We start from the raw sequence: 26401 nt of genomic DNA on the forward strand, positions 1-26401 counted from the left end.
GACCAGTCCCTAGAAAGGTAAGGTTTCCAAGCAATAGTAAACAGCTGGGAAACTAGGCACTAACTCCACAAACAGTATCAAGAATGCCTAAGAAATAAATCATTCAATAAAATTTGGCTTGAATAAGACAAGGTGAGAAATGGCAAAGAACCACATGCATACACTTCCTTGGTCAATATACAGCATCAGTAACTGCTTCACTAATAACCAGTGTGTCTCATATATTCACATTCACAACAAAACGAATCCCATCCTGACTAAGCTCATCGAGAGAAGAAAAATCACATTAAAAATAGTCACTAGGAAAGTCTTAAAAGATATCCACCATTATTCCACAGAGACCATAACAGAAATAAACTAGGAACAGTGATTACTTACACATAAATATAGTAGCTACCAAATATGCATCAACTAATTAGCTTCCATACGAATGAAAAACACAACGTAAAAAGAAAAAAGAGCCAGCAACAACTTAGTAAAAATTCTAAATGTTGCAATTTAAACTAGGCTTGAATTTTGGAAACCATTTAAAGAATCTATTTAGTTTCTTCACATACTTTCTTACTCCAAATTCTTCCTTATTTTCATACCAAGAAAACATAACCCCTAACATAACACAGGTTATACAAAAATGCATGCAAATTTGGTCATGTATAGATAACTGCATTCACTTAGCTGCATAGTTGAGCGGAAATTGTAAACATCAGTAGTTAGCAAATATTCACAATGTATATAGCACTGGTGACCATGGGGACAGTTTGTGTTGTAAGTTTAAATACACCTACAACGTTGACAGGAAAACACTGAAATACTTTGATTTATAGATGTTAAGGAGTCAGCTTGGCAAAATCCAGGGCAAAAGTAGAAGGCTGAATAAAGGTCATTTTAAAAATTTTGTCCAGGATAATAATTTCATCCACAGGTACTCTGTTAAGTGCTTTACGCTTGGCTTTCCTTCACTGCCTACTTCTCTACAGAATGTCAAGGTTTATGTGGCAACAGATTGCAAAATAGATGGGTTGTAGAGTTAATTTTATCAGCTCTATTTTGGTTCCTTACAGTCTATTTATCTTCTATTAAAACAAGAAGGAAGAGGAGGAGGAGGAGGAGAGTTTTGTAAAATTAAACAAGAGTGCAAATTTATGGCTTGCGTTCTTTTCTGGTCCCACCATCTGTTGCTGAAATATATTCTTTAAATGGTTGCTGCTATTTTATTTTTTATTTACCAGAAGATCACTAGCTCCAGCTGCTCTGCCTAACCTCTCTCCACATTCTGATTTATGGAAATATAAGCCCATAATAAGATTCCTGAAATTCAGAAATTTTCTTTCAAATGATGCATCATTTTTATTTATGTAACTCTTATTTTTAAATGCAATTCCATATATTCAAAGCTCATATATCACACATATTCTAACCAAAATTTTTAAAGAATTTCTAAAATATCTCTACATAGTATTTTGAATGTCAATAAATAAGCACTCATGGAAACTGGAAGGCACTCTTAATAGCACATTACTATATTTTGGGTGGACAGACAACACACTCATGAAAATACGAAGGGGAAAGCACAGTATTATTTCCGCTGTCTAACTTAGCATATACTTTGAAGTCAAAATAATCAGATACACATATCGTTGAAGATGTTGCAACACATTATGCTGTTTACAGTTACAACGATATGTACCTAAAACTGAAGTTAGGCCCAATGAATTCAAGAAAAGGAAAGCAACATGTACTGAGTGCCTGTAAAGTAGCAAGTACTATAATAAGAACATGGAAAACAGCTGATGGTAGGGATTACTGGATGAATGAAAGAAGTAACGAAAACATAAATGTTTATCAAGTGTCTAAACAGTGTGACCACTTCAATAAATGTTAGTTCTAATAAGGGATATATAATTATATTCTTTTTTCAGATGATGAAATTCAAGTTCAGAAAGGTTTAATAACTTGCCCAAAGTCACTGAGATGAATTCTAGTGGAAACGTCAGGATCCAATTTCAAGTCTGACTCCAAAGTCGACATTATTCCACTAGCCTCAAAGCCAAAATCTGGAAAAATTCTTCTGTTGTCCAGTAGTTTCAGGAGAGACTTGGTAATAAAATTTTAAACATAAGACTCTAAGAACCTAATTCTTAAGATCTGAAATAGGGGGCCAGTCCAGTGGTACAGCAGTTAAGTTCGCATGTTCTGCTTCTCGGCAGCCCAGGGTTCACTGGTTCGGACACTGGGTGCGGACATGGAACCGCTTGGCAAAAAGCCATGCTGTGGTAGGTGTCCCATGTATAAAGTAAGGAAGATGGGCATGGATGTTAGCTCAGGGCCAGTCTTCCTCAGCAAAAAGAGGAGGATTGGCAGTAGTTAGCTCAGGGCTAATATTCCTCAAAAAAAAGATCTGAAATATATTTACAAAGAGAAGGTCCTAACAGAATTTAACTGTTTGATTATAATTTCTTACCCATTGACTCCAACTACTTCACATTAAAGTTATTAAAAGACTGGGACAGCTCTCACCTTCAGGACAATTCGTAAAACTCAAACAGAAAGAAAGGGGCAGATACCTTCAACTTTGGGATATTACAAGTGGCTTGTGCCTGGCTGTAAAGATTTACCATCATGCTTCTGAGATGTCACTAAATATATCTGACAACTGAAACCCATTGAATAGAAGAAAAAACCTGGACTTCATTGTTTAACATTCAAATTCTTCCAAAGTTTATGTGCCAGTTGGTAACATCCTATTACTCCCAAAGGGGAAATTTTAATCAGAATACTTAATTGGAAGAAAAATTACCTATTAATGCAAGCCTCTAAGCTCTAATTTGATATTACTATATTTTAACCAATCTTTACCTTAAAAATGAAATTAATGAATCTATTGATTTGAATCAAGAGAACTGTATTTTTCTTTTATACCCAATATTAACTACTTTAACCTCATCAGCTGCAGTCCAAATTTCCACTCCAGAAGGTATTAACTTTTTATGTTGATTATTCTTTCTTGAGGGCATTCCATTTTTATAGCATTAACACAAAAACAGACCTGTTCACTCATGAATAGGAACACACAGTTCTAGAAATATTCTAAACGCTAAGCTAATCAATTGCACTATTTAACACAGGAGTATAATATGTTCCAAATTTTCACAGTAAGCTCTCAAATAAAACCTTCCCCACATGTACTCTTTGGTCCAAATATTCTCAGAACTTCCAAGAAATTTACAGCATGAGAAATAATGTGGGATGACACTTCCTCAAGGTCATGAGTTCACTGAGCCCAAAGATCCTAAGTCATACTATCCAACTAAATATGGCTCACTGGATGGAATGGCTGCCAGAAAGCCTAGTGAAAAATCAATGGTTGTTACTTAGAAACAGGGGGAAAATTGATGCTGGTGTAGACAACTTGCAGAATCCACCACACTGCCTAAGTGGCAGCTGGAACTGCCAACTTTGACAATCCGCCAATGCCAATCCTAGCTCAGCACCAGATCTCTTCCTAATTCGGTTTCTGTGTTTATTCCATCTAACTCTCACTCTGGACCTTGTACCAGCTGTAATATTAATGACTTATCTGACAGAAGCCTTCTGTTTTTCAATCAGTTAAGATAATCTCCAAAATCCAGTTTATCAATGTAAATTATATAACCCTTCAAACTTTGAATCCAAAAATCTCAATTTTCAGAAATATAAACTCACAGCATCACGAAAATGTGAGCAACCATGACTCAATGAGGTAAGTGAATCCTGATGCTAGGTTTGGGGATAACATCCTATCCTTGGCTCTGTCACTGACTAGCTGTGAGACCATGGGCAAGTCAGCAACCATTCTGTGCCTCAGTTTTTTTATCTTGCAAATGAGGATAATAATAGTATCTACCTAATAGGGTTGTTGAGAGAATTAAATGAGTTAATCTAAAAAAGTGCCTGGGATACACTAAGCTTATGGAGAAATTCCTAAAGAGACTACGAAAAGGTTGGTGCTCCTTCTCTATGACACACCACGGACCCCATCACTGATGCTGAAACACTGCTCAACTCTTCATAGAGTAGCTTTCTCACATAATAAGCAAAGAATTAAGTTTAGGATTTGGAGGTTATCAAGATTCAAGGGAACAACAGTGAAATGAAATTATGTATATTTCAAGGAAAAGTTGTCAAAAAAGTGACCCAACATGACTCTTGACCCTTAGGCCCTCCAAAACAACAGGAATAATTCTCACAGTTCTCTTGTTGGGGGAGATCATCTCAGGAGGAAAACACTGCACCCATTACTCATATATGCCCTCACCCATCGGCAAACTATGTTCACAAAGTTAAACACCAATAAAATAAATATTTAAATGCATATATGCCACTTATATCAATTTCCTGAGGTTTAGCACTAGAACCATTTATACAATCTAAGTTAATAATAAAAGTTCTTGTCTTCCTTAGAGCAAAACACTTGATCTCATTTTCTAGGAAATCGCTTATATTTTAAAAGAGAAATGCTAATTCAATGCTAATTTCAATGAGGCAATGGCTATTTAGCATGGAAGAATTTTTTAACAGTTGAAGATTGGTTGAAATGGATTAACCTGTTACAGGATGTTAAAAAAAAAAAAAAAAAAGCAGGTTCCACAGTAACAGTACTTCTATAAGTTGCAGGATGGTCTCAAAAACAAAACAAAACAAAATCACCTCCAGGATCCCTCCCTAAACAGAACATACGTTAATTAAAGGGGAGGGGAAGGATAATTCTACCACGTACTTAAAGAACTTAAAGAATATGAATAGAAAGATTCAGATAAGTCACATGACAGCTGGCATATCACATATACTCATTTTTAGGTATGATGTTTTCTACAACAGTAAATATTTTAATGCTCAGAAAGCAGTTTTCATCAAGAAGCCATCAGAATCACTTGTTGTGAGAAATACTCTTTCTGAGCTGCATATCTTCCCACAGAGTACGGCGAGTGCTCCCCCAGGTAACTTACAGTTGGCAGGGTGAAAATCATTGCTCTATCAAGTGAGGATAACATAAGGCAGAGGGTGACATACTCCTCAGGTATGCTGGAGGGACGGGTCATTGAGAACCAACTGTTTTGACTGAACAACAATTTGGGAAAACTAAGGAGGAGACTCTAGACCAGACCAAGAAAGAGGCTGAATCAAAAGGAAAGACTCTTGCTCTCCTGTGTCTTATTTTTTAAATGAGTGTCTTTGCATTCTATATATTTACAACTCAGATGGAAACAAAAGACTTGAGTTTATGTATTTGCCATGAATAAAACCACTCCCCCAGAGTTCAGCATTATTCAACTCTAGGCCTACCACAGAAGCTTAGTGCCACAGTAGAACATGTTTTGTGTTTTAAATGCTTACCTGTTCAGAAATTCTTTAATACATAATTGCATTTCTCAACTGCTCAATTCAAAGGAAATATGCTACCATAAATAAGCATCTAATAGTCAACATGACAAAGTAACTTTGTTCTCTGCTACTACTTAATAATGGTTTTAATTTTTCACTAATAAATTAAAAAGCAAAGAATTAACTCCCATTATTAATAAGGTGGTTAAGTCTAAAACATTTCATGAGCTGCCAAAATATACAAAATCTACGGCTCTGTCAAATACATCATAAATCATAAAAAATTTGTAGATGCAAGAAAGTCCAAGTTTATTTTCTAAATGAAAGTAGTAGAAAACCTTATGAAGAAGATATGTTTCCTTGTGCTTAAGCAATTAGCTTCCAATTACCAGCAAATAATAATTTCTTTTGCTTTGTAAAGAGAAAATAGCAAATCATCAATTACAACTTGGAAGTTATGTAAGAATTTAGTACAGCACAGATATATATAAAACAATCACAGTACAAATGTAATATTAGTCTTCTCATTAAAGTGTGTACTCGTAATTGGAAACATAAAGGAAAAAATTTAATTGGTTTTCCAAGAGTTTACAGAAGATGAGTTACCAAATTCCAAAAGAAGGAAATAGAGATAAAATTAGCAAAATATTAATAAAAAATATTCATTTCATTCCAGAATTCTGGGGTATCTTTCCTTCTTACATCCCCATGTGAAGTAAGTATAAATTGGCACATCCCTGAAATGGCAATTTTGAAATATCTAGCAAATTTGTAAGTGTACATGTCCTTTAACCCAGCCATTCTACTTCCAGGAATCACACGTGATTACACAAAAATATGTGTACAATAATGGTCATTGCTGCATTGTTTACAACAACCACCAAAAACTGTACACATCTATACTATGGAATATTATACAACTGTTCAAAAGAATGAGGTAGAGCTACTGAGTTATATGGAAATGATATATATTATTAAATGAAAAAAGTTACATAACATTATATTTTGTACGATTCCAGTTTTTAAAGCAATCACCCATATGCTTATACATGCATAGAAAATGTTTGGAAAGACAGACAAGAAACTGTGAAAATTGCTACCCCTTTGGAGTGAGACTGATAAGGGCTATGAGATAGGAGTTTTATTATTTATTTGAATGATGAGCATGTACTCCTTTAAAATAAACCATCCTTAAAATTCTTAATTCCCCATTAGGGCTATCTATAGCCCAAATTTAGTAAGTCTCAGTTTAATTCATGTCCTGAATTCTTCCCCCTCTCACGTAAAGCTTTCAAATTCAAAAGAATCTAATCTATATAGGTTAGTTGGCCATCCATCTGACAAGCTAACCTAAATTTAAACTACAAAATAGTAAAGCAGTCTAAAAGCTGAAGCTGTTCACCATGGTAATCTCCTTTAGCTCACATCCGTACCCCTCAACAACTGCATGTCCAAAACGTGGGTAAGAGAAAACGCAAATATATGTAAACATTCTTACGTGTTCTATAGCACCCGCCTGTCCGTTACTATATTCCCGATACTGTCCAAGCATCTGGTCTACTTGTCGCAGGTTCCGACTGGTATCCTTAAGAAAGAAAAGGTACTTTATTAATTGTTCCAGTTTTTCCCAATCAATCTTATTTAGGCCAAATGGCTAAGTCAACTGTTTGGAAAAGGTACAATTTACATCACAGTTAAGTTGGATATCAACACTGTTCATAAATATCAAATAAATCTTATTAACAACACTGAGAGAGAAATTCAAAATCCATCTGCAATTCACTTGTATATAATCTGAAGCACATAAGTTAAATCCTTATCCAAGGTTCCATAGGAAGTCAGCAACAAAATCATAAATCGAAAAGACTCCTCATTATCAATTTGTATGCCTCAACTAATTCACACCCTCTTTATAGAAAAGGAGTCCTAAAAGAACAAGTCCAGTAGACTGCGTACAAGAGAAGCAAATCATTAGGATCAGCGTTATTTCAATTATCACTTCACCTCAAAACTTGATGAAGAGAAAAGAAAAAAAGACATGATTTAACCTTTAGGTATAAACAACAAATTTAGTTATAATCACAGTAAAAATGGTTTCCACTTAAATAGGCCAGGTTTCGCCTGAGACATTAATGGCGGCATTTCTTTCAAAACTATATACTTACTAATGTGTCTCATTGGTGGGAAAGTACAAGCATTTGTATTCCAAAAATCCATGGTTATGTTAGTTTAAATAAGTTTACAAAGAAAAAGCTTTGAGTTTTAAATCAAATTACAGCCTCTCCACCAAAAATGAGCCTCTTCTTATCTAAGCACACTAACCCAAAGCAATTAAAAGCCCGAATCCATATTTAATCAAGCAAGGCAAAAGTAAGGGATTAATGGGTAGGGAAAAATTCTATTTCTGAGTTTTCTTGTTCCCAGTGTGACTGTGCTACCCTTCTCCCACCTCTTTCCCCAAGCCCTTTCCATGGAGAGGATGTAAACTGCCTCCACTCAAACTTCCAAACTCTGTCAAAGGTTAGCCTCTGGATCAAAATAGCATCTCAAGATTATTCAGCCATGAATAATCTACCTACCCAAAATATGAGCCCTTTCTCTAAAGGCACATGTCCACAGGAAACTAAACTATGGTAATTTTTACTGGTTTCACTCCCACAAAATTTTATTTGGAAATACTGCCTTTTCCCAAAACACTTCCATAACCTGTCATATATTTCAAACATCTTTACTGACTGTGTTAGGCAGAATAACGGCCTCAAAAATGTCCAAGTCCAATCCCCAGAACCTGTGTGTATGTTACCGCACATGGTTAAAGAGATTTTGCAGACATGATTAAATTAAGGACCTTGAGATAGAGAGATCATTCTGGATTATTGGGTGGACCCAGTGTAATCACAAGCATCACTTAAAAGTGGAAGAGGGAAGCAGAAAAGCATCAGTGATGTGATGTGAGCAGGACTCAACCCACCCTTGCTGGCTTTGAAGATGAAGGAAGGGGGCACAGCAGCCTGGTGAAGCTGGAAAAGGCAAAGGAACAGATATTCCTCTAGGGCCTCCAGAAAGGAATGTAGCCCTACAGATACCCTGATTTTAGTCTAATGAGATCAGTGTCAGATTCTGACCTACAGAACTATAAGAAAATCAGTTTCTGTTATTTTAAGACATTAGGTTTGTGGTAATTTGTTACAGCAGCAAAAAAGCTAATACATTGACCAAAACTATGTCTCAGCTTAAACTATCTAAAATCTATTAAATGCAACCATTGTTAAACTAACCTGTAAAGTACTTGTTATAGTGTTGACCTTCTTGGTGACGTCTACTGTAGGATTTCGCATTTCCCTGTGTGTTGACCTGGCAGCCCATCGACTCAATCGGTCACGAGAGCGGAAGTGGTCTGAATCACTGGAGGATTCTGCCATTGATGTACACAAATCCTTAAAAATAAATCCAGGTCAAGGTCAATCAAATGGCAAAGAGCATGAAAATAAGAGATTAACTACTTACTTTTTGATATTTTTAAGTATTTATTGCATTAGTCCTTTGGCATATCATAATTTCTAATTTCACAAAGATTGAAAGCACGTCACTTCCCCACGTAATTCTCCTCCCTCTGTTTTTTTCTGATTTAAAAGAGTAATTCCTCAGATATAATTTTAGTCATGTTTACAACTCCAAATAAGAACAATTGTTAAGTTTTGTACAATGCTTCTAAATTTTAAAAGCACTTTCACATACTAAATGGGACAGATTGGTATCGCTACAATGAAAAAAAAAAAGATATTCTCTAAGGCTAGGTCCTGCAAGTCTCATTATCAGTCTGAGGTCCATTCTACTAAGCTGTAAGAACACATGTATCTTTAAACAAAAATACAATGCACACAGAACAACCTAAAATAAAGGAATCCCACTCAGTGTACAGTGAACACTCATGCACCTTAATTTAAAATACAGTAGAATTTTTAAAACGCTGTAACAGAAGTACAATTCCACAATAACGAATATGTGAGAAGATGGCATCTTCAACATCTCCACAGAATAGAAAGTCAAACATCCTGAGCACAATTTCATCAGTAGAAAATTCTCTAAATATGCTTTCCTCCCATCCTTACCGCAATTTTCTGTTTAATGCAAAACAAAGTTTTTCCATGCAAGACAATCTCAAAAGTTTCAGAAAACCTTTTACAGAAGTTGAAGAAACAAAATATATTTAGAACAAAGAAGCAACAGAGAAAACTCAACTGATCAACAGTGAAAGTTTATTGAGTACTCCAATAACTTCATTCTTAGTTGAGCATTACTTAATCTTTATTTTAACATTAATTGTTACAATCTTCCTAAAATCCATATGACCATTTTCTTTTCTGGTTTATTAAATACAATGTGATGAAACCTTTCTTTGATGATCTAGACCATTCTGGACTTTCTGGATCTTTATTCTGAATGCATCTGGGAAGTCCATGACCAGAGATCTAAAGTAAAGATAATGAGAATTTGCTAAATATGGATAGATCCTAGAACATTTAGTGAAAGCAGTCATGTTTTTAAAATGTTAGATAAAACTAAATAAAAAGATAAGCAAGGATCCTTGCTGTGAGTTAGGTTTTTCGAAGTGAACTATAGTCTGCCCTTGTAGAATCAGAAAAAGAATCAGTGGAACATCCAACTTCTCCATACTAGCTGAAACAGGGCTGGAGGACACCCTCTCCTCTGACCATACCTCTCAACTTCCTTCCACACCTGTCTCCTCTGGTTATTGCCTCCCTTCTCCCGTCTATAAGTACGAAGGTATAGTGCCCACCATGTAGCTCCTTCCCACATCAGGAAACAAGAAGAAGTGAAGCCTAAAGCAACTGTTTGGCTTTCCCTAGATCACAATTGCTCCAGTCCAAAAAAATAGTGTTAAGAAGAAAGAAATCTTAAATGTAAAGTTCACCTTTTAAACTTAGGAAACCACTTCCGTGCAAGTATGTCTCATAAATCTAAGCCACGTGACCTAAAAATCTTATCACCCTAAGTAAAAGTACTTTCCAGCATTTTCCATTCGTGAAAGCAGGAAGAACCAACATTTTCTAAGAGGCTGCTATTATGCCAGGTACCATATGGATGCTCATAGACAATCCAACTTAATTCTCATAACAAGTTATTAAAATCAGCATCAATCCCTAATTTACAGAGGATGCTGGAGCTAAGAGATGTTAAGTAACATGTCCAACTCCATACAAGTGATTACAAGTAGTAGACCCAGGATGCAGACCCAGGAGTCAGCCAGGCTTCTCTACCTTCAATACGCTCTTCATTCCACTGTACTCTGCTGTCCCTTAACCACTAAGAGTGAACGATCTTAACACTTAGCAAAATTTGCTAAAGGCAGCACAGGCCATGGCTCACATGTGTGTATAGACTCCTCAACGCCCTCTCATTTCATTTAAGCATAAAGTATCAAGGAAAGGGGGAAATCAAGTAGTAACATGAAATCGTTATTAGGCACCAGGAAAAAACTAAGTGGCATATCTATGCTACATTTCATAAAGAGCCCTGAAAACAAATCAAACCATTAGCCTTAGAGTAAAGGCATTTTTATCTCCATATTCCTTCTATCTCTTGTATAATGGAAAATAATGATGATGCCTGGATCTGTCAAAATTCTATAGCTAAAAAGCATAATAATTTTCACTTTAACAAGTCATAATTCTAGAAACTACACTGAAGTTAAGAAATCATCAGGTAGAATAAAAAGGTGTCACTGAGGGGCCAGCCTGGTGACACAGCAGTTAGGTTCGCATGTTCCACTTCAGTGGCCCAGGGTTAGCTGGTTCGGATCCCGGGTGCGGACCTATGCACCACTTGTCAAGTCATGCTGTGGAAGGCGTCTCACATATAAGGTAGAGGAAGATGGGCACGGATGTTAGCTCAGGGCCAGTCTTCCTCAGCAAAAAGAGCAGGATCGGTGGCAGATGTGAGCTCAGGGCTAATCTTCCTCAAAAAAAAAAAGGTGACTGAAAAAGCCAAGTGTTTCACATATGCACAGTGATGGATAAAAATTAGACTATTGGTGGTGCTCACAATGCAGTCTTTACAGAAACTGAAATATAATAATATACACCTGAAATTTACACAATGTTATAGGCCAATATGACCTCAACAAAACAAAAATTATTTTTAAAAAAAGAAAAATCCAAATGTTTATTATAATGGTTGTTGGTGAGAACAAGAAGCAAAATAACCATCTTTGGGACAACCTGATTTTTCTAAGAGTACCAAAATTTTAATAATAATCAGTTATCTACATATAATTTCAATGGATATAAATGGTACATTAGACTTGTAACGAGCAGATAGTTTGAGTTTCAACTTGACTACAAATAGTGATAACTGAAAACGTTATGGTTATTTTCAATAATTTGGAAAAATGTTTAAAATATAAAATAGCAGAGAGACTAATATAATAAGCATGCATGTATCTACCACCTAGGACTAATAAACATTATTATTCTTATTCTTTCCTATTTCTATTATCTTATTTTCACTATTATTTTATAAGAATATATTCTATTATTCTTATTCCCCATTCTGACATATGTGCTTCTAATACTTTCTATAAAATATTTAGAACACTATAAATAAAGTCTTAGTACCCTCCGCTCAGCACTATTCCTGCCACACCTCCCCAGGGATAATTGCTAGGACGATTTTGTATTTAACTCTCCAGGCCATATTTTATACTTTTACCACAGGTATATGTACCTCATAGTCTTTCTTAGTGGAACATACATTATAATCAGTTGAAAAATATCAACAAGTAAAGATATGGGGTATCTGAAACTAACTTTAAAACAGATCATCTTAGCAGCAGTAAATAAAATTAAGAACATCAACTAAATTACATCTAATTGTCATATAAGACAAAAGAACTCACTTAGCCCTACTGAGGATTACATACTTTTAATAAGATAAATACCACACTTTCCAGCATGAATTTCACTAGCACAAACAGACACACAAAGCCTTCAGCTATTAATTTCAATTACTTAAAAGATGTTCAAATTCCTGCATCTGATGGAACTCCTGTAGAGATATCAAGATTTAAGGTGAGATATATCTGAGAATTTTGCATTTTTTATAGCATATGAAACATTCACCAACCATCTAACGACTTTAATTACATGTGTCTTAAATGTCGAACTAAGGGAAATTTACAAATCCGATTATAATAAAAAGTAAAAATTAGATTATTTTAATTGTTGATAAAAACTTAGCACTTTCTTTAACTGTTACTGACAATTCAAAACCTAACTGAGACAGTGCCTAATCCCAAGTGTCACAATGCAGAAGGCAGCTATGGTGGCAGAGGTCCAACCTTACCAAAAAAATGCCAGTCTATCATCAGTCAACACCACCACTTCCCAGACACAAAGTTAATGGAGGGAAAGAGAAACAAATGAGAAAGGAGTGGCCACTGGAGGGGGAAGGAGGCTCATGCCACATAATCAGAACCTACAGTATAAAGTACGTGAGGCCATAAAATAGTTCCTGAGAACTATAACCAACTAAAGAAGAAAAGCACAAAGCAGTAAGTGTCAATTACACATTCTTCATTCACCATTAAGAATTTATTATTTAATACCACAATTAAAAGTTTTTAAAAAGCACTGTGGGGGCTGGCCCTGTGGCACAGTGGTTAAGTTTTCACGTTCCGCTTCAGCAGCCCAGGGTACACTGGTTCAGATCCCGGGTGCCGACCTACGCAGTGCTTGTTAACCCATGCTGTGGCAGGCATCCCATATACAAAGCAGAGGAAGATGGGCTCAGATGTTAGCTCAGGGCCAGTCTTCCTCAGCAAAAAGAGGAAGATTGGCAGTAGATGTTAGCTCAGGGCTAATCTTCCTCAAAAAAAAAAAAAGCATTGCATATCCTAGTATCAGTGACATTAATGACAACTGACGAGGCCTCCGAAAATCTTCTCCCCAGTGAAATTGTACCCAAAGTATTAGATTCATTCATACTGATAAAAATACACTGAGAGTGGTCATATAAGAAAACAAGTATGCATGGCCATGAAAAATGTTCTACCTAACAACCAAAGAAATATAAATTAAACAATGAGATGCTTTTCTCGCTTATTATGTTGTAGGTAGGGTCATGTCACTAGTTGTCACCAAGTGATGAGCTAAAGAAATGGGATCACAATGCCAATCTCTGTTTCATACTGAAGAGTACCGTCTGGCCAAAGGAACCATTTATCATGAGTTTATGAGCTAAAAGAATAATTATTTTTTAATTATAAATGATTCTCTCTTTGCAATTTTGCTGAAGGACAATTATTAGATTCAAAACCTGACTCTCTTAAAGAAACACTCTAAATACTGGAATGAACTTAAAAGTTAAAGGATCACGTAAAAATATATCAGTGTGTACTGACATAGCTTATGCAACCCAAACCTGCTTTGGAAAACAAGTTAAAAATGGTTCATGGATGATATTTAATCACATTACAACTTGAAGCCCAAAGAATTATTAACCCTGGTAGAAAAACACCTATGTATCCTCAAGAAAAATCATGATTGCTAAAGATTTAAAAGAAAAAATTTCTGTTAGTTTAGAAATCCATCCTCATTATCATAAGAAATTTCAGCATAACATTTGTTGATAAATGACAGAGTTGTTAAACTTGAAGAAGACTAAAGAACTCTTAAAGAACAATTTAAAGAATTCTGGTTAAAGGGGAGAAAAGCCACTTCCTTCAACTGCAGAAAAAGCAGTAAATACTCTCTGCGGCTTACTACCACCTACTGGTACTACAAAATTTCTCACTGAGGAGAAAGCAATAATATTTATGCCATCTGCTTTTCAGATGCTGAGCTTTTTCCAAGACTCTCTTAGAGAGGACGAAGATGGGTGACCTTGGGTGAAAGCCTCCAGCATCTCAGACAAAGCTCTGGGTCTGAAACCAGATGGTACAATTCTTAGAATAATTTATCTAGCTGTTCCCAACACATCAGTATTTAAAGGCATAAATATTGTTGCTTCTGCCTTAATGAACCTTATAAAGAAGACATACAGCCATCGGAGCAAGTAATGAACTCTCCTCCCACTGAGGATCTATCCATCAAAAACAAATGCCCTTATGCAACCCTGAACACTAAGATCAGAGAGAGTAAAACTGCATTCAAGCCTGTAGGAAGAGGACGGGTGGCGAGTCTTTACAAACTCAAGACTACCTCTTTCGTTATTTGACCTAAAGAGCCATCAGATTGTCTTCATTATAATGATGCACATTTGTATGTATGAGAGCTGTAATTTATTGATTCTCAAGTCTCTTCTCCTCAGAGCCAGTTTAAAACAATTAGGCTTTGCAAGCTGTTCCATAAAAGATAAGCGCCCAGCATCAGGGGTGATATTTCACAAAGGCTGACGAGCGCATGTTAAGTAGGTGATTGCTTCTGTGCCTCAGCCATCCCTGTCCAAGGCAACTGTCCTCAACAAACATGTTCAAGGTAATGATGTTGATATTTAAGAGGATCGGGGAGGTGGGGACCGTATTATAAGCTTAATCACTAACCACGTTCAAATTTTAGAATGCATTTCTCACTGCTTCAATAGCTGTAGGACTTGAGAGCTTTGCCTCATCCTTCAAGCGAAAAAGTTAACAAGCCAGCAGAGGTTACCATGTACAAACAATTATCAGTTGTGCCTGTCTTCTTTACATCAGTGCTCCTGTGTAACTTAATCTCCTCATACCCTTTTGGGAAATTCATATAAGATCAAAATCAACTGTCCAGTCCACCAGCCAGTTCTCTGTTAAGTCAGTACATAATGTAAGACAACGGAAACAGATCAAAGAGATACTTACAACAGATTCATGCCTTCATCATTTACCGAATTGTCACTACATTAGAAATGAAGGATGAAAGTAAATAAAGAAGTCACAGTCCTTGACGGGAGAGAAAGATTTCTAAAAGGGCTCTCTATGGTGAGCTAAGTAACGCGACAAAATACCAGGGAAATTGGGTCAGGATCCTTGCATTCATCTGGAAGGATGAGTAGACGTTTGACAGATGGATGAGACAAGGAAACAGGATCCAGTTAGAAACCATCTGTCTCAGAGGAACTAGAGAAGGTACAAATAAGCAGAGTTCATGCATCCTTCCACCAGGGCATAAATTTAAAACTGTCTCCAGATATTGCTAAATGTTTCCTGGGCCAGGGGCCAGAAGGTGGTGGGTAGATAAAAGCATCCCCAGTTGAGACTTTCTAACTTAGAGAATTAACATTTAAAACATATATATACACAGGGGCCGGCCGGGTGGCACAGCTGTTAAGTTCGCACCTTCTGCTTTGGCAGCTGGGGGTTCACCGGTTCAGATCCTGGGTGCGGACCTATCCACCTCTTGTCAAGCCATGCTGTGGCAGGAGTCCCACACATAAAGGAAAAGAAGATGGGCATGGATGTTAGCTCAGGGCCAGGCTCCCTCAGCAAAAAGAGGAAGATTGTCAGCAGATGTTAGCTCACGGCTAATCTTCCTCAAAAAAAATTTAAAAAAAAGAGGAGGATTGGCAGCAAATGTTAGCTCAGGGCTAATCTTCCTCAAAAATTAAATATATGTATATATATATTTGAATTATATATACACATAAACACTAGAGTATGTACATATTTAAAAATATATCTACATACACACTAGAGTATACATACAGATAGATACACATATATATATATACATACACACTAGATTTGATTTACGATTCTATGTTCTACTTATTCCTGTTGTTGCCATCCATCCCCTACTCATACACAACACACACACACACGCGCACACACACCCCTCCATTCCCGAAGCCAGGCAGGCTCAGCCCCAGGCTGCATCCCTTTGCTCCAGCACCTCCGAGTACAAGGGCAGAGTCCCATGGACCAGTACTCATCAAGCAGGGAGCAGGGGCATTTCTGGAAAAGGCCATGCAGCATACAAAACAACTGCTTACTCAAACAAGGACAGAAAAACTAGTAGCTGCTCAGATAATTACACTGCGTCAGTTGTAAAAAATCAGCGCAGTTTTAAAAGAAAATAAAGTTACTTAATAATGCCCTCCCTGTCTCACAAGCAGAATGACAGATATTTTAGACACACACACCCACACATACTTCTAAAATAAATAAGGCAGTTTACAAAATTAAATAAAAAGTAAAACATGTCACGATAAAAAACAATAAAAAAAATTCAAGGAAAAAAAGAAAACTTACAGAGAAATGGATGCTAACAAAACCCCTGAGATGGACCGATTACTTGTAATTAAGCCCTGGAAATGCACTCTTGCATTTGCTGACAGATAATAAATAAATAAATACTACAATATTTCCAAAATAGCAGATAAGAATGAAAGCTCTTGAGGTGCCTCTACTAAATGTCCAAACCACCCCAGACTGGGCAAGAGATCAGCATGGACAAAGAAAGAGCTAGAACCCTTGAGTTTCTGACACCCTTTTGTTCAAATCAGAGTATGAAAACTGGAGGAGTATAGATCAAATCCAGCCAACTGACATGTATTTTAAAATAATATTCACCCTGTTATTCTCAAAGTTTAATTTGAAAACAAAGAGACTTCACATAAAAATTCTAATTTCCAGTTTCTGCTGAAAAATTCAAAGATCTGGCAACAGCGGGGATGGATTTTCCCATGGCAACATGGACATGGACAATGGCTGTCCTGGAATCGGGCATGCGCCTTCCTGTCTTTCCCAGTTCTCACGGGGCCTGCTTCACACAGTGTTACCTGATGGACTCCCCTTAGCAGTTGAGCTTGCAGCCCTATTTTGGATAAAGACCCAAGACAGAGGAAGTTTACCAGCCTCGCTGCCCAGTTAAAAATGAGCAACTCAGGGGGCCGGCTCCGTGGCCAAGTGGTTAAGTTCGCGCGCTCCACTGCAGCGGCCCAGGGTTTGGATCCCAGGCGCGGACATGGCACCGCTCGTTAGGCCACGTTGAGGCGGCGTCACACATGCCACAACTAGAAGGACCTGCAACTAAGATATCCAACTGTGTACAGGGAGGAGTTGGGGAGATAAAGCAGAAAAAAGAAAAAAAAAAGAAAAAAGAAAAAAGATTGGCAAAAGTTGTTAGCCCAGGTGCCAATCTTTGGGAAAAAAAAAAAAGAAAAAAAAATTAAAAAAAAAAACAATGAGCAACTCAGTTGGGAAGAATTAACCAAGGCTAAACGCTCAAGAGATGCTTTCCTCTACAGACGAGAAGGGAAAGTGGGTAACATAGCTTTGATGTTAGCCATGTCGATGGACTATAAAACCAGAATGAGATACTACTATTGAGCAAAAGGACTTGATTTTAAGCAAACTCTGTGAATGCTTTCCCACTTAGAACATTTTCCTACTGTGCATATCAGAAACCACATTCAGAACAAAACTGTAGTACATTGCATACTTTGGCACCAATTCATCCCTTCTTATATACACTGCCCTCCTACTGTAAGTGGAGGTACCTCCTCAGGCCCCTGCCTCTGGGCTCAGCTATATGACCTGCTTTGGCCAAACATGGCACAAGTAGGGGCTTGAAATGGTATTACACACTGGAACTTGCTCTCCTGCAACTCTTCCATCACCTCGAGGACATGCCCAGGCTATCCTGTTGGAAAGTGTGGGACACCTGGTTGCCCCAAAGGCTTCCAGCTTAGATCTGCAGACAGCCAGCGGAGACCCAGAAAAATGAGCGAGTCTGGCCATGCACAAACAATAAATGTTTATTGCTGTATGCCTCCAAAAGTTTATTTATTATGCTGCAAAGGCTAACTGATATATATAGTTTACTAATAAACTGATTCAGTTTAGAAGATGGTTCACTTCCTCAAGTTTCTCCTAAGCCTACTCTCCTTGAGAAAACAGATTGGTTTCAGACCATCTTCTAATGGTGGAAGAAAAAAAGGACAGATTCAAATTAGTATGCACAAAATAGGCATAATTAGTTGATATAACAAGTGAGAGGCTAGCAATTTTTGGTAAAAAAAACTTCTAAGCAATCATAAGTAGCAGTTGGGGTACTCAATCCCTATAATATTAAATTTTTCATAAGAAACAAGCTATTTCTTAAGTATACTATAAAGCATACTTGTTTTATTCCTCCTACTTTTTAAAGTAGAAACAGGAACTCCTCTTAACTTTCCCAGTGAATGACACAACACTAAAAATTTTAAGGGAACTATTTCTTATTGCTATTTATACCTTAAATCTGCATATTGCTTTATAGCTTACAAAGCATTTTCATTAACGTTTTCTCTTTTGATCTCTATTTCAATCCCATAAAGTTGGTATAATGACAACTCTTTACTTTTGTTGCTAAAGGAAATGAAGCTTTGAGTAAAATACTTGCCCATGATTGCTTTGCTAAAAAGTTACAATAACAGAACCAGAACCCATCTCTTGTGTCTCTAAGCCAGTGCTTTTTCTACTGCATTCTTAGATGCAAAGAATTGCATAAATTCCAAAGACACTGCCCAATCACTGAAATGGTTTTTTGTCCTTCCTTATCATATTTCTTATGATCCACCCTCCCTCCTCCAAGAAACGTACGTAAGGCCAGAATATTCCATCTGTACGTATTTACTTAGAACTAAAGGTTTATATAGTGAATATAAGATAAAGTATTAAATACGTAACTCTGCTATAAATCTAACTTTCTACAGCTCTTTCAAGATGTCTTAAATAATTCTTTCTCTTTTAAGAATATTTACAACCACTTTTATGCAGAAAATCATTTCTATTTTTTCAGAAACCATATCCTAAAATCTTAAAAAAAAAGGCATTCTCTTTTTGGTATACACGTATTTTCTATTTTTCTTTTTCCTTCACTCTTTCTCAGTTTCCACCTTTCTTTCTTTCCTCACTCTTCTTTAGATCTTTCCTTTAACTCTTCTATAATAAAGAACTGGAATTCATTTTTATTGTACTTATTGACATGTTTATTCAAGAGTTTTGTATTTCTCAGTCTTAATTTTAAAAGCGGATAAATAGAATGATTTGTATTTCCAAAATACAATACAAACTTCTAAATTAAAAAAAGATAGAGTTCTTAACTGTACCAAGAACTGTTTCCTGGAAATGTTTTTAAATATATACACAAAAATTTTAAAAGATATAGGATTAGAAAGGAATCCAATTATAATGAAATAGAGTTCAAGACCATTTAAAACCAATCATATTTAAAAACTGAATTATTGAGAGTACATAGATGTGGACGCCAGTTAGGAACCTCAATTTCAAAAACGTTCAAAAAACAAAAGTTGAAATAATAATGCTAAATGGCTAATGCTTTAACATCACAGATTGTTGCATGACAATAACCCTACAAGGTAAGTACTATTTTCATCATGATATATACATAAGAGGCTTAAAGAAGTAAAGTAAGGTACTCAAGGTTACCAAGGGGCAGAGTTGAGCACCATTCATAATTCAGGATGTTTCTTAACTAATTCCTAGCCACGACAATGGTTTCTTTAACCCTGTGTCTTTCCCTGCCCATGCCAACCTTCACTGACACCCACTGCCCACAGGACTGAGTCTAGGTTCTTGAATCAGGAATTTAAGACTCTCAGCAAGCCACCTTTCTCTTCAACAACAGAACCACAGAAAACATACGGCCTACATTCAGCTGTTACATCAGCTATTTTCCTACCACTTTCATCCCTCGCCAATATCATTAGTTCTGTCTGGAATGCCTTCTGCTGTTTACTATTGCGACCTATTTCAATTCCACTCATCTTTCCAGGCATAGCTCAAACAATACAATCTCAAGCGAAGCCTTCCATCTCCAGCCAGAAGTGATCTTCCCTCCTTCTGCATTCTTATAGCTTTCTAATTACAGCAAGACATTTATTAAACATGTCCAGGAAATGTAATTATCTGCACCTCAAAGGTTTTTTTTTATTTCCAAATCCTCAAATATGTCATCCTCATCTATCGAACCTATGCTGGATTCACCACCTGGAACATTATTTTCACTCCTTTTCCCTTAGCTAACTCCTACTTTTCCTTCAAGTCTCAGTTCAGAGGAAACTTCTAGAAAGCCTTCCTGAACTGTCCCCACCCCAACTCTGAGCCATCTGCCCACAGTGGACACCACCTCGTCACAGCTCTTGTACGTCCCCTTACTAGACTCTAAATCTCATGGGAGACTCCGTTTATTTTGCTCATGGTTGTATTTCACCTAGCATGGTGCGTGGCATGTAGACGGAACATTTTTGAATGAATTTACAATTAACTTCTCCCTATTATCCTGTCTGATTAATCCAGAGACAAATTTCAAAGGACAGGACTTTGCAATTAGCAAGTACTAATCAAACAATTGTTGGATGAAATAATTCTTGTGGTAAATGCCTTAGAAACAATATGGATTGAACTGCAAAATAGTATAAATATGAATGCTTGATATGTCTTTTCTAGAGTAAACAAAGACAAACACGTGAAATTTGTTTAAATACATGCATTAAAACTTATAACTGAATCAAACCTAGACGATTTGCTTGAATTATTGCAAACCATTTTAATTAATCACTGTCATTGCAGCTACCTGCATTCCTCAATTATTATCTATCTGTACTATAAAGCTCTAAACTCCAAATTTTCTAGGCTCTTTATCATCTGGGTCCATTCTCAATACTGTTTCAACGTACCAATTGCTGTTCATAAGCAAACTCATTCTTGCCATTTTGAAGCCTTCACTCTTCCACCATCAAGCTTTTTCCTTCTTTCTACAACTTATAAAACTCTCTCTTCTTCCTTTAAAATAATAAGCATAGTTCACTTCTTCCACAATGTCTCTCTTCATTCAGAAGAGCCTAGTTCAGGCTTAGCTTTAATTCACTTATCCATTCATCCATGAGTTCATTCATTCCTAAGCACTCATTCATGAGCACCTGTTTCATGGCAAACCCTGTGCATACACTAGATTCTAAATGCTCATCAACTAAATGGATTCATATGACCACAAATACTCCCATCTCCCAGACACTCCAAGCACCAGCAATGTACAGATCTAGGTTAAGGATTAAACGAATTTCAGGGAGGTGTGAATACCTGATAAAGGCCTCATACACCTCTTAGGATCATTCATAATTACTAATAACAAGACACCAGAAACAAGGTTAGAAAACTAAAGGACAAACTCAGGAAATATTTGTATCATATGGAAACCAAAGGATTCATCATCTTTTTTTTAAAAAAAAGTAGTAAAAAGTACAAAGGATATATAAAAAGGCAATTCATAGAATACAAATGACCCTAATAAATGTATAACATACTTTATTTAACTAAATTGCAAATTAAATTAATAAAATGATATTCCTGTTTATCTGTTTTATATAGCTGGAAAAAAGCTCTCACCAATAGGGTTGACAAAGGCACACCTTGCTGTAAGAATATTAACTAGAATAGCTCTTCTGGAGAACAATCTGGTAAGACAAGTAAAGATAAGTAAGTTGCATAAGTTTTGACCCAAAGATTCATATCATCCTAGGAGAACAAAAGGAGATGCATATATAAAATGTATGTATGCATCTTATGTGTAGATGCAGATGTATAAGAGTTTCATTGCAGAACTATTTACAGTAGTAAAAAAATAAGAAAACAAACCCATGATAAAGAATACATTAAATGTATCTAGTCACTTGGGATACTATGTAGTAGTTCAAAGAGACAAAGTAGAATTTAATGTGCTTATAATAGTACATTATTACAAGACAAGAAAAGCACACTATAGAATAGTATGAATATATTGAAACATTTCATATTAGAATCAACCCAGTGACATTATTACATAGGTAATAGTGAATCTACTCTAGATTATTTTTATATTATTCCCAAATGTGTCAAGACTGCAGTTGAGAATTTCGGGCCTAAATTATCCTGAGGCCCCTCCAGCCCTAAAAGCCCTTAATTCTAAGAATTTTGTACAGCATAGATCTTGGACACAGGGTTATTACAAGGTCCCAATAGGTCTTCCCTATATGTTTAAGTGCCCTTTATCAAAATGCAACATGAAAATGCTAAAAAGTCTCCAGAATTTTAAATCTATGTTGGAAAACTTGGGTTTTTAACACTACATTCTTGATTATCAATGACAATTCATGTTGAATATGTACATTTTACAAAAATCACAAATTATAACTATTTCTTATCACAATAATGTAAAGACCATTATACATACCTTGAAAAACCTAAGAAAGATAATAGAACCCTTTGAACATTTAAAGAGACAAGTAACAGTAAACTTTGCTGTATATGGTACACAATCTAAAAATGCTAACTGTCAATCAAATCCTATTAGACAGTGATCATAAAGAGCAATGTGGCTTCTGTGAAGTGGGCAGGCTGGAATTCGGAGTCAGAGGACCTGAGGATGAAGACAGCTCTTTTAGCTCCAGAATCCCAAGCAAATCAAATAAACTTTTTGAGCCTTACCTGTTTCATTTGTAAAATGAAGATAAGCATAATAAAAGTATTATAAATATAACATGTAAAAAGTGCCTAATACAGTGCCTAGAACAAAACAGGCTCTCAAATACCTGCCTAACAGAAACAGTTGCATCATTGTTGCTTTTGTTAAGGTTTCTAGATTGGTCGCCTGAATTTTTGTAACACTGCATGCACAACCATTCTATTTTATTTTTATACATGTCAGACAGGGGTTTCTTGCTCCTCGAAAGTCGATTTGTTGACATATTCTTTTCTACTTTAAAGATGCAAAAATTTATCTCAGAAACTTGGGGAGAATGCATACTTACAAAGCACACCCCCAAAACTCCGTGCTGCTCTCCTCTGAGCTCAGTGCTCTTCTTAGGCACATATGTCTGCCTCCTATCATTTCTTCATGAGGTTCCGGGCAAAAGGCCTAGGCAAGCAGATGATCGTTGGTCACCCCTACACTTTCCCCAAACCACCTACAGATAAATGAAACAAGGGGGTAAAACATAGCTACAATCTTAAGTTTTTAAAAATAATAAAATATGACAATACACTCTGACTATATACTGTTTATGGCATATCAGAGAACAGAGAAAATGCTCCTTGGGTCATGCAAAAGCCCCACTGAACTCACGGGAATTCTCCACACTCCAATGTCCAGCCAGCACATACTGGTGACTTCCACCCATGCCTGGTCACCCCTTGGGCTGGCTAGATCACATCGCAGTGGGAACTGTAGCCCAAGTCCAGCCAAAAGTATTGTCCCAGAGCATGTCTGTCAGTGGGTAAACTAACTAAGGCAGGTAATGAAATTAACATGTTACTTCGGAATTTAATGGACCAATTATATTTCTAAGCCAGTTAACAAACTATAGGCTAGCACTCCTAAGAGAAATATTTTAAAAGCTGCCCAGTTTTTCCCACATTTAGTATTGCAATTAAGTATGTAAAATGTCTTTGGTTGTAGGAAACAGCTGTGGGCAGAAATAGTTTCAATTCTTTGAGACTGCTCTCAAGGCAGTCTGTAAGAATCCACACAAAATTACCCACAGAACTGGTAGCTGCCCACATAAAAGTAGATCTGGGACTACACTGATAAACCACTTCAAGTAAAAAGGTATTCTGGAAAAGTTCATCAAAATAAACTGTCGAGAGAGTTTGAAGCAAACCAGGTCGTGCAATGACAGAGAGGACATGCTGAGAAGCCATAGGTATGAGGCATACTTCACTATTCTAACAAAACAGCAATCTTCACCCCATGACATGAGTCAGAGACACAACCAAATTTCTCTTTGCCAATGTGAACCTGCCAGTTAATCTTCTACCTGTGCTGTCCAACACAGTCGTCACTAGCCCTAAGTGGCTCCTGAGCTCTTGAAATCTGGCCAATTCAAATTTGACCCAACAAAGTGAGTGTAAAATATACACCAGATTTTGAAGACCCAGTACAATTAAGAAAAAAAAAAGATGTAAAATATCTCAATAAGTTTCATATCGACTACATGAGAAAATGTTGGACATATTGTGCTAAATAACTTACTAAAATTAATTTCACCAGTTTCTTTTTACGTGTTTAAAGAGTACTAGAAAATTGAAACTTTCATGTCTGGCTCACATTATATTTCTATTAGCACAGTTCTGCATAACTCATAAAAATAAATTACAAATACTGAGCATTTCCACTGTGCCAGACTCTGCGCTGGATACTTTACATAATACTTGGGACAACCCTGCAAAGCGATTTTACTGGACTTCTGCAGAAGTGATAAGTTCCATTAACCCATTAAAGCATGCTGCTGAAATTCAACGTCAGGTGTTCCTCCGAAATAACTCAAATAAGTGACTGTTAGCAGCTAACGTTGGGGCAACTCCCATGTTGGCAAAGGAGAGAAAGGTCACTGATACAGCGCTCCCAAGGATAGCAAACTTTTTTGTTAACTATAGAACAGGTACAAAACGTCAAGTTATATCCCAGGCCAGGCAGGGAAGCGCCAGAATGACGCCAATCTCCTTGACAGCTCAAGACTCGCAGCTGCTAGCGGCAGGACAGGCTGCTCCCCCAAAAAAGGACAACGTAGTTCAAATTCCCTGGATAATTTGGCTAGGACCCGTCTGTGGACACCCATGCCGAGGGAGGGGGGCGTCGGGATGCAAGGCGCGCCGTCTCCCCCGACCTTGGCACACACTCCACCCATCCACAGCCGTACCGTAGATCTCCGCGCAGCTTTGCTGTCCCCACCCCTGGGACGAGAGGAAGTGGGACCTAAAACGTCTACGATAAGATAGGGAAGTAGTAAAGAAAGGGCGAGGGGGCGGTTGGGGGCAGGTACCTGAGATAGAAGAGGACTCCAGGTCCTTAATGCCGGATCATCGCCGAGGCCCCACCCGGCTCCCGCGGCCACCAGTGACCCAGAAGGTGGAACTGACCAGACGCTGCGGCGCAACCGACTCTGCCGTCCCCAGACTCGCAGCTATGGCAACTTGAACTAGCCGCCCAGCCGCAGCAAGTGTACGGGACCCCGCTGCTGCCGCTTGGCCCTCTGGGAGTTGTAGTCCGTCTCATGCTCAAAGACAAGGAGTTAATAATGGAGAGAGGCCTTAAGAGAAACCACAAGTCCCAGCATACCATATGACTGGTCTTTGGGTGATTTTCCCGGAAGCAGCTAGATTAGCGGGCACCCCAGTCCTTGGGCCGCGCCCTCTTGCCCTGTTCTTTTTTTTTTTTTTAAAGGGCAAGTAGCTTCTGTAAGAAGCAAACACCAGATAGTGAATTACAGAGGTGCCCTGGCTCTGACTGTAATTTAATCAGAGAAGTCTAAAATATTTGCTTTTAAAAAAATAAGAAAAATTCAAACTAGTTGCAGTGGTAACATAGACTACGTTTCTTTTACTCCTTGGGGAATAGGGAAGCATAATTTCTAGCAGTGAAGCGTAAAAATCCCCTTAACACCAGAGCCTAATGTCTTTTTCAAAGGCTCGCAAATTCTTAGAACTGGAAAGGAACAGAGAAGATTATCTATTGAAACCCTCTAGGCCTGGAAAGAGTAAGTGCCTTGCCTAAGATCACATAGCTCATTAATGGCCAACCAAACTGGAATGAGGCTGTCACTTCATGATGGCTGCTACTGTCAGTCTAGAGTGTCATCTCCTCAGTCATTCTAGAACATGAAAGAGACATAGTCCACTCAGAGAAGTCGGTTTCAGTCATGAAAAAGTAATAAAAACCTCAACAAAGAACTGAACTTAGGAAAAGCTAAGAAAAAGTGAAAAATCAAATTAGTCACTTGGAACTTTGTTCCCTTCTGTTCTGCCAAATAGAGCTTTGATCTTTTCCTCCTCAAATTTTATTTTATCTGTGAAAACTTTCCTGGCTAGATCAAATTAAACGACAGAGGTTTCCTGTGCTAATAATTCTGTACTGTGATTATCCATTTCCCAGTTGGTCTTTTCCATTAGACTCTAAGCCCTTCGAACACAGGGAGCTAACATTTTAAAGTCATTCTCTCTCTCTTCTCAGCTTGTCCTCACTTCACATTCTCCCTTCATATCTCTCTCTCTCTCCCTCTCACGTGCACA

The 26401-nt window shown here is 37.2% G+C and overlaps 1 protein-coding gene across 11 annotated transcripts in view; it reads right to left on the reverse strand.

Moving 5' to 3' along the window:
- The window catches only part of CEP128 (centrosomal protein 128), a 381669-nt gene extending 356174 nt beyond the window's left edge, over positions 1-25495 (reverse strand). For 6 of the 11 annotated variants that reach the window (XR_011532692.1, XR_011532691.1, XM_070593018.1 and 3 more), the window contains exons 1-3: positions 15692-15760; positions 8640-8798; positions 6860-6946 (exon numbers count right to left, since the gene is read on the reverse strand). Coding sequence is in view for 8 of the 11 variants with exons in the window: in XM_070593018.1 (XP_070449119.1) it covers positions 6860-6946; positions 8640-8783 (231 nt within the window). In the remaining 3 variants the exon portion in view is untranslated. Of the gene's footprint in view, positions 1-6859; positions 6947-8639; positions 8799-15691; positions 15761-23145; positions 23302-25155 lie in introns of those variants that run through there. The other 5 variants (XR_011532693.1, XM_070593019.1, XM_008536820.2 and 2 more) reach the window with 1 other exon arrangement.
- Between the last annotated feature and the right edge of the window lie 906 nt (positions 25496-26401).

The sequence above is a fragment of the Equus przewalskii genome, chromosome 25, assembly GCF_037783145.1.
Source record: "Equus przewalskii isolate Varuska chromosome 25, EquPr2, whole genome shotgun sequence".
Lineage (NCBI taxonomy): Eukaryota > Metazoa > Chordata > Mammalia > Perissodactyla > Equidae > Equus > Equus przewalskii.